This window comes from Balaenoptera acutorostrata, chromosome 4 (assembly GCF_949987535.1).
Source record: "Balaenoptera acutorostrata chromosome 4, mBalAcu1.1, whole genome shotgun sequence".
NCBI lineage: Eukaryota > Metazoa > Chordata > Mammalia > Artiodactyla > Balaenopteridae > Balaenoptera > Balaenoptera acutorostrata.
In genome coordinates this window covers 924,219-934,001 of record NC_080067.1, presented here as the reverse complement: position 1 = coordinate 934,001, position 9,783 = coordinate 924,219, and the positions used below count along the sequence as shown (strand labels likewise).

At 40.4% G+C, this 9,783-nt stretch overlaps 1 protein-coding gene across 1 annotated transcript in view; it reads right to left on the bottom strand.

Annotated features, from left to right (window-relative positions):
• Nucleotides 1-2,366: 2,366 nt before the first annotated feature.
• The window catches only part of LOC130708142 (uncharacterized), a 154,872-nt gene continuing 147,455 nt past the window's right edge, over nucleotides 2,367-9,783 (bottom strand). Inside the window, exon 7 of the mRNA XM_057545785.1 lies at nucleotides 2,367-2,535. Coding sequence (XP_057401768.1) covers nucleotides 2,367-2,535 — 169 coding nt within the window. The remainder of the gene's footprint in view (nucleotides 2,536-9,783) is intronic.

Sequence of the window (9,783 nt, the reverse complement as noted above, 5' to 3'; positions counted from 1 at the left end):
TTCCACTCTTTTATCTTCCAGGTCACTTATCCGTTCTTCTGCCTCAGTTATTCTGCTATTGATCCCTTCTAGAGTATTTTTAATTTCATTTATTTTGTTGTTCATCGTTGCTTGTTTCCCCTTTAGTTCTTCTAGGTCCTTGTTAAATGTTTCTTGCATTTTGTCTATTCTATTCCCAAGATTTCGGATCATCTTTACTATCATTATTCTGAATTCTTTTTCAGGTAGACTGCTTATTTCCTCTTCATTTGTTAGGTCTGGTGTGTTTTTACCTTGCTCCTTCATCTGCTGTGTGTTTTTCTGTCTTCTCATTTTGCTTATCTTACTGTGTTTGGGGTCTCCTTTTCATAGGCTGCAGGTTCGTAGTTCCCATTGTTTTTGGTGTCTGTCCCCAGTGGCTAAGGTTGGTTCAGTGGGTTTTGTAGGCTTCGTTTTGGAGGGGACGAGTGCCTGTGTTCTGGTGGATGAGGCTGGATCTTGTCTTTCTGGTGGGCAGGTCCACATCTGATGGTGTGTTTTCGGGTGTCTGTGGCCTTTTTATGATTTTAGGCAGCCTCTCTGCTAATGGATGGGACTGTGTTCCTGTCTTGCTAGTTGTTTGGCATAGGGTGTCCAGCACTGTACCTTGCTGGTCGTTGAGTGAAGCTGGGTCTTGGTGTTGAAATGGAGATTTCTGGGAGATTTGCACCATTCGGTATTAGGTGGAGCTGGAAGTTCTCTTGTGGACCAGTGTCCTGAAGTTGGCTCTCCCACCTCAGAGGCACAAGCCTGATGCCTGGCTGGAGCACCAAGAGGCTTTCATCCACAGAGCCTCTAAAATCGAGTCCATTGACTTGTAGAAGTTTGTCAGTTTCTTGCTTCAACTGCCAAGTGCTGGGGTAGTGGGTGCTGCTTCAAGGAATCTTGAAGGGAAGATCCTCAGCGCAAATAATCCTGACAGCTGCTAGGGCCTTGCCCCAATATTCCCTGACTCGTGCTGGCTAGCCACGAGCAGCAAGGCTCCTGGCTGGCTAAGCCAAATTTTTTACCTAGTCCAAGATCACTCTGCTCACTGCATGACAGGCCAAAAAATCAGGAGATGAGGTGTTGAGGCAAGAGATAGAGACTTTATTTGGAAAGCCAGCAGATGGAGAAGATGGCAGACTATAGAGTCCCCAGAAAATCATCTTCTGTAGATTTTTTAATGATGGCCATTCTGGCTAGTATGAAGTGGTAACTCATTGTAGTTTTGATTTGCATTTCTCTAATAATTAATGATGGTGTGCATCTTTTAATGTGCCTTTTGGCCATTTGTATGTCTTCTTTGGAGAAATGTCTATTTAGGTCTTCTGCCCATTTTTTGATTGAGTTATTTTTTATTTTGTTGAGTTGTATGAGCTGTTTGTATATTTTGGAAATTAAGCCCTTGTCAGTATCATCATTTGCAATCCAAGACCATGGGACACTGTTCCATATCTTTGAATCATCTTCAATTTTTTTATTAATGTTTTTCTCAGCATATAAGTCTTTCACCATTTTGGTGAGGTTTATTCCTAAGTAGTTTATCGTTTGATGCGATTTGAAAGGGATTGTTTGTTTACATTCACTTTCTGATATTTCATTGTTAGTTTAAAGAAATGCAACCCATTTCTGATTGTTAATCTTGTATCTGCTACTTTGCTGAATTCATTTATTAGTTCTAGGTTTTGTGTGGAGTCTTTAGGGTTTTCTATATATAGTATCATGTCATCTGCATATAATGAAAATTTTACCTCTTCCCTTCCAACTTGGGTATCATTCATTTCTTTTTCTTGTCAGATTGCTGCAGCTAGGACAGCCAATACTATGTTGAATAGAAGTGGTGACAGTGGGCATCCTTGTCTTCTTCCAGATTTTAGTGGGAAGGCTTTTAGCTTTTTACTGCTGAGTATTGTATTGGCTATTTTGTCATAAATAGCTTTTATCATGTTGAGATATGTTCCCTCTATACACAATTTTATAAGAGATTTTTTTATCATTAATGGATGTTGAATCTTATCTAATGCTTTTTCTGCATCTATTGAGGTGATCATTTGGTTTTTGTTTTTCTTTTGTTGATGTGGTGTATCACATTGATTGATTTGCCTATGTTGAACAATCCTTGTGACCCTGGGATGAATCTAACTTGGTCATGGTGTATAATCTCTTTTATGTGTTGTTGGATTTGGTTTTCTAATATTCTGTTGAGAATTTCTGCATCTATATTTATCAAAGATATTGGCCTGTATTTTTTTTTCCTGTTTTTGGTAGTGTCTTTGCCAGATTTTGGTATCAGGGTGATGGTGGCTTCATAAAATATCACTGGGAGTGTTCCTTCCCTTCAAACTTTTGGAAGAGTTTGAGAAGGATCATATAAGTTCTTCTTTGTATATTTGGTAGAATTCGCCTGTGAAGCCATCTGGCCCTGGACTTTTGTTTATAGGGAGGTTTTTTCTTATTATTATTACAGATTCTATTTCAGCTCTAGTGATCAGTCTGTTTGAGTTATTTATTTCGTCTTGATTCAGTTTTGGTGGGCTGTAAAAAAAAAAAACAAACATTTTTAGATTGGTTAGTACCTAAGTATTTACCATGTATTAGACCACAAAAGTGCAAAGGAAAAACTTGAAATATTTTTTCAAATAAAAAAGTATTGAAATATTGTTCAAGAAATTGGGTTAATAATGCCAATTACAATAATGGCAAATTGTTTAAGCTTTAAAACTACTTTATCTAAGATGTATATTATATGGTAATTGTTTTATTGGTTTTAATTACAAGGAGTGTATTTTCCTTTCCACTTTAATTCTTTATTTTACCTGTATCTTGTGAAAAATGTTTAATTGCACATAATATTAAAAAATACACTTTAATAGAAGATATTAGTCTATTTACATTTACTCTACTACTGTACATATTTAGGTTTAGATTTACCATGTTATTGTGTGCTCTTTTTTTTTTTTTTTTTTTTCAAACATCTTTATTGAAGTATAATTGCCTTACAATAGTGTGTTAGCATCTGCTTTATAACAAAGTGAATCTGTTATACATATACAATATGTTCCCATTTCTCTTCCCTCTTGCATCTCCCTCCCTCCCACCCTCCCCATCCCACCCCTCTAGGTGGTCACAAAGCACCGAGCTGATCTCCCTGTGCTATGCGGCTGCTTCCCACTAGCTATCTATTTTACATTTGGTAGTGTATATATGTCCATGACACTCTCTTACCCTGTCACATCTCACCCCACCCCCTCCCCATATCCTCAAGTCCATTCTCTAGTAGGTCTGTGTCTTTATTCCCGTCTTGCCACTAGGTTCTTCATGGCCTTTTTTTTTTTTTTTCCCTTAGATTCCATATATATGTGTTAGCATACTGTATTTGTTTTTCTCTTTCTGACTTACTTCACTCTGTATGACAGACTCTAACTCCATCCACCTCATTACAAATACCTCCATTTCATTTCTTTTTATGGCTGAGTAATATTCCATTGTATATATGTGCCACATCTTCTTTATCCATTCTTCTGTCGATGGACATTTAGGTTGCTTCCATGTCCTGGCTATTGTAAATAGAGCTGCAATGAACATTTTGGTACATGACTCTTTTTGACCTATGGTTTTCTCAGGGTATATGCCCAGTAGTGGGATTGCTGGGTCGTATGGTAGTTCTATTTGTAGTTTTTTAAGGAACCTCCATACTGTTCTCCATAGTGGCTGTATCAATTTACATTCCCACCAACAGTGCAAGAGTGTTCCCTTTCCTCCACACCCTCTCCAGCATTTATTGTTTCTAGATTTTTTGATGATGGCCATTCTGACCGGTGTGAGATGATATCTCATTGTAGTTTTGATTTGCATTTCTCTAATGATTAATGATGTTGAGCATTCTTTCATGTGTCTGTAGGCCATCTGTATATCTTCTTTGGAGAAATGTCTATTTAGATCTTCTGCCCATTTTTGGATTGGGTTGTTCGTTTTTTTGTTATTGAGCTGCATGAGCTGCTTGTAAATCTTGGAGATTAATCCTTTGTCAGTTGCTTCATTTGCAAATATTTTCTCCCATTCTGAGGGTTGTCTTTTGGTCTTGTTTATGGTTTCCTTTGCTGTGCAAAAGCTTTTCAGTTTCATTAGGTCCCATTTGTTTATTTGTGTACTTATTTCCATTTCTCTGGGAGCTGGGTCAAAAAGAATCTTGCTGTGATGTATGTCATAGAGTGTTCTGCCTATGTTTTCCTCTAAGAGTTTGATAGTGTCTGCCCTTACACTTAGGTCTTTAATCCATTTTGAGTTTATTTTTGTGCATGGTGTCAGGGAGTGTTCTAATTTCATACTTTTACATGTTCCTGTCCAATTTTCCCAGCACCACTTATTGAAGAGGCTGTCTTTTCTCCACTGTATATGCTTGCCTCCTTTATCAAAGATAAGTTGACCATATGTGTGTGGGTTTATCTCTGGGCTTTCTATCCTGTTCCATTGATCTATATTTCTGTTTTTGTGCCAATACCAAACTGTCTTGATTACTGAAGCTTTGTAATATAGTCTGAAGTCAGGGAGCCTGATTCCCCCAGCTCCATTTTTCGTTCTCAAGATTGCTTTGGCTATTCGGGGTCTTTTGTGTTTCCATACAAATTGTGAAATTTTTTGTTCTAGTTCTGTGAAAAATGCCAGTGGTAGTTTTATAGGGATTGCATTGAATCTGTAGATTGCTTTGGGTAGTAGAGACATTTTCACAATGTTGATTCTTCCAATCCAGGAACATGGTATATCTCTCCATCTATTTGTATCATCTTTAATTTCTTTCATCAGTGTCTTATAATTTTCTGCATACAGGTCTTTTGTCTCCTTAGGTAGGTTTATTCTTAGATATTTTATTCTTTTTGTTGCAATAGTAAATGGGAGTGTTTTCTTAATTTCACTTTCAGATTTTTCGTCATTAGTGTATAGAAATGCAAGAGATTTCTGTGCATTAATTTTGTATCCTGCTACTTTACCAAATTCATTGATTAGCTCTAGGAGTTTTCTGGTAGCATCTTTAGGATTCTCTATGTATAGTATCATGTCATCTGCAAATAGTGACAGCTTTACTTCTTCTTTTCCGATTTGGATTCCTTTTATTTCTTTGTCTTCTCTGATTGCCGTGGCTAGGACTTCCAGAACTATGTTGAATAATAGTGGTGAGAGTGGGCAACCTTGTCTTGTTCCTGATCTTAGTGGAAATGGTTTCAGTTTTTCACCATTGAGGACAATGTTGGCTGTGGGTTTGTCATATATGGCCTTTATTATGTTGAGGAAAGTTCCCTCTATGCCTACTTTCTGCAGGGCTTTTATCATAAATGGGTGTTGAATTTTGTCAAAAGCTTTCTCTGCATCTATTGAGATGATCATATGGTTTTTCTCCTTCAATTTGTTAATATGGTGTATCACATTGATTGATTTGCGTATATTGAAGAATCCTTGCATTCCTGGGATAAACCCCACTTGATCATGGTGTATGATCCTTTTAATGTGCTGTTGGATTCTGTTTGCTAGTATTTTGTTGAGGATTTTTGCATCTATGTTCATCAGTGATATTGGCCTGTAGTTTTCTTTCTTTGTGACATCTTTGTCTGGTTTTGGTATCAGGGTGATGGTGGCCTCGTAGAATGAGTTTGGGAGTGTTCCTCCCTCTGCAATATTTTGGAAGAGTTTGAGAAGGATAGGTGTTAGCTCTTCTCTAAATGTTTGATAGAATTCGCCTGTGAAGCCATCTGGTCCTGGGCTTTTGTTTGTTGGAAGGTTTTTAATCACAGTTTCAATTTCAGTGCTTGTGATTGGTCTGTTCATATTTTCTATTTCTTCCTGGTTCAGTCTCGGCAGTTTGTGCATTTCTAAGAATCTGTCCATTTCTTCCAGGTTGTCCATTTTATTGGCATATAGTTGCTTGTAGTAATCTCTCATGATCTTTTGTATTTCTGCAGTGTCAGTGGTTACTTCTCCTTTTTCATTTCTAATTCTATTGATCTGAGTCTTCTCCCTTTTTCTCTTGATGAGTCTGGCTAATGGTTTATCAATTTTGTTTATCTTCTCAAAGAACCAGCTTTTAGTTTCATTGATTTTTGCTATTGTTTCCTTCATTTCTTTTTCATTTATTTCTGACCTGATCTTTATAATTTCTTTCCTTCTGCTGGCTTTGGGGTTTTTTTGTTCTTCTTTCTCTAATTGCTTTAGGTGCAAGGTTAGGTTGTTTATTCGAGATGTTTCCTGTTTCTTGAGGTAGGCTTGTATTGCTATAAACTTCCCTCTTAGCACTGCTTTTGCTGTGTCCCATAGGTTTTGGGTCGTTGTGTCTCCATTGTCATTTGTTTCTAGGTATTTTTTGATTTCCCCTTTGATTTCTTCAGTAATCACTTCGTTATTAAGTAATGTATTGTGTAGCCTCCATGTGTTTGTATTTTTTACAGATCTTTTCCTGTAATTGATATCTAGTCTCATAGCATTGTGGTCGGAAAAGATACTTGATACGATTTCAATTTTCTTAAATTTACCAAGGCTTGATTTGTGACCCAAGATATGATCTATCCTGGAGAATGTTCCATGAGCACTTGAGAAAAATGTGTATTCTGTTGTTTTTGGGTGGAATGTCCTATAAATATCAATTAAGTCCATATTGTTTAATGTATCATTTAAAGCTTGTGTTTCCTTATTTATTTTCATTTTGGATGATCTGTCCATTGGTGAAAGTGGGGTGTTAAAGTCCCCTACTATGATTGTGTTGCTGTCAATTTCCCCTTTCATGGCTGTTAGTATTTGCCTTATGTATTGAGGTGCTCCTATGTTGGGTGCATAAATATTTACAATTGTTATACCTTCCTCTTGGATCGATCCCTTGATCATTATATAGTGTCCTTCTTTGTCTCTTGTAATAGTCTTTATTTTAAAGTCTATTTTGTCTGATATGAGAATTGCTACTCCAGCTTTCTTTTGCTTTCCATTTGCATGGAATATCTTTTTCCATCCCCTCACTTTCAGTCTGTATGTGTCCCTAGGTCTGAAGTGGGTCTCTTGTAGACAGCATATGTATGGGTCTTGTTTTTGTATCCATTCAGCCAGCCTGTGTCTTTTGGTGGGAGCATTTAATCCATTTACATTCAAGGTAATTATCGATATGTATGTTCCTATTCCCATTTTCTTAAATGTATTGGGTTTGTTATTGTAGGTGTTTTCCTTCTCTTGTGTTTCTTGCCTAGAGAATTTCCTTTAGCATTTGTTGTAAAGCTGGTTTGGTGGTGCTGAACTCTCTCAGCTGTTGCTTGTCTGTAAAGGTTTTAATTTCTCCATCGAATCTGAATGAGATCCTTGCTGGGTAGAGTAATCTTGGTTGTAGGTTTTTCTCCTTCATGACTTTAAGTATATCCTGCCACTCCCTTCTGGCTTGCAGAGTTTCTGCTGAGAGATCAGATGTTAACCTTATGGGGATTCCCTTGTGTGTTATTTGTTTTTTTTCCCTTGCTGCCTTTAATATGTTTTCCTTATATTTAATTTTTGACAGTTTGATTAATATGTGTCTTGGCATGTTCCTCCTTGGGTTTATCCTGTATGGGACTCTCTGTGCTTCCAGGACTTGATTAACTATTTCCTTTCCCATATTAGGGAAGTTTTCAACTATAATCTCTTCAAAAATTTTCTCAGTCCCTTTCTTTTTCTCTTCTTCTTCTGGTACCCCTATAATTCGAATGTTGGCACGTTTAATGTTGTCCCAGAGGTCCCTGAGACTGTCCTCAGTTCTTTTCATTCTTTTTTCTTTATCCTGCTCTGTAGTAGTTATTTCCACCATTTTATCTTCCAGGTCACTTATCCTTTCTTCTGCCTCAGTTATTCTACTATTGATCCCATCTAGAGTATTTTTAATTTCATTTATTGTGTTTTTCATCATTGCTTGGTTCCTCTTTAGTTCTTCTACATCCTTGTTAAATGTTTCTTGCATTTTGTCTATTCTATTTCCAAGATTTTGGATCATCCTTACTATCATTATTCTGAATTCTTTTTCAGGTAGACTACCTATTTCCTCTTCATTTGTTAAGTCCAGTGTGTTTTGAGCCTGCTCCTTCATCTGCTGTGTGTTTTTCTGTCGTCTCATTTTGCCTATCTTACTGTGTTTGGGGTCTCCTTTTCACAGGCTGCAGGTTTGTAGTTCCCGTTGTTTTTGGTATCTGTCCCCAGTGGCTAAGGTTGGTTCAGTGGGTTGTGTAGGCTTCCTGGTGGAGGGAACTAGTGCCTGAGTTCTGGTGGATGAGGCTAGATCTTGTCTTTCTGGTGGGCACGTCCACGTCTGGTGGTGTATTTTGTGGTGTCTGTGGCCTTATTATGATTTTAGGCAGCCTCTCTGCCAATGGATGGGGTTGTGTTCCTGTCTAGCTAGTTGTTTGGCATAGGATGTCCAGCACTGTAGCTTGCTGGTCGTTGAGTGAAGCTGGGTCTTGATGTTGAGATGGAGATCTCTGAGAGATTTTCGCCATTTGGTATTACGGGGAGCTGGGAGGTCTCTTGTGGACCAGTGTTCTGAAGTTGGCTCTCCCACCTCAGAAGCACGGCCCTGATGCCTGGCTGGAGCACCAAGAGCCTTTCATCCACACGGCTCAGAGTAAAAGGGAGAAAAAATAGAAAGAAAGAAAGAAAGAAAGAGGCTATAGTATAGTGAAGTAAAATAAAGCTATTGTAAAGCAAAGCTATACAGACAAAATCTCACCCAGAAGCATATACATATACACTCACAAAAAAAAGGAAAAGGGGAAAAATTAATATCTCCTGCTCCCAGAGTCCACCTCCTGAATTTGGGATGATTCGTTGTCTATTCAGGTGTTCAGCAGATGCAGGCACATCAAGTTGTTTGTGGAGCTTTAATCCGCTGCTCCTGAGGCTGCTGGGAGAGATTTCCCCTTCTCTTCCCTGTTCGCACAGCTCCTGGGGTTCAGCTTTGGATTTGGACCCGCCTCTGCGTGTAGGTCGCCTGAGGGCGTCTGTTCCCCGCCCAGACAGGACGGGGTTAAAGGAGCAGCTGCTTCGGGGGCTCTGGCTCACCCAGGCCGCGGGGAGGGAGCGGTACGGAGGAGGCGAGGCTAGCCTGCGGCGGCCGAGGCCGGCGTGACGTTGCACCAGCTCGAGGCGCGCAGTGCGTTCTCCCGGGGATGTTGTCCCCGGATCCCGGGCCCCTGGCAGTGGCGGGCTGCACAGGCTCCCGGGAGGGGAGGTGTGGAGAGTGACCTGTGCTCACACACAGGCTTTTTGGAGGCGGCAGCAGCAGCCCCAGCGTCTCACGCCCGTCTCTGGGGTCCGCGCTGATCGCCGTGGCTTGCGCCCTTCTCTGGAGTTCGTTTAGGCGGCGCTCTGAATCCCCTCTCCTTGCGCGCAGCGAAACAAAGAGGCAAGAAAAAGTCTCTTGCCTCTTCGGCAGCTGCAGACCTTTTCCCGGTCTCCCTCCCGGCTAGCTGTGGTGCGCCAACCCCTTCAGGCTGTGTTCACGCCGCCAGCCCCAGTCCTCTCCCTGCGATCCGACCGCAGCCCGAGCCTCAGCTCCCAGCCCCGCCCGCCCCGGCGGGGGAGCAGACAAGCCTCTCGGGCTGGTGAGCGCAGCTCGGCGCCGAGCCTCTGTGCGGGAGTCTCTCCGATTTTCCCTCTGCGCCCCTGTTGCTGTGGGATCCGCGCTGATCGCCGCGGCTCGCGCCCTTCTCTGGAGTTCGTTTAGGCGGCGCTCTGAATCCCCTCTCCTTGCCCGCCGCGAAACAAAGAGGCAAGAAAAAGTCTCTTGCC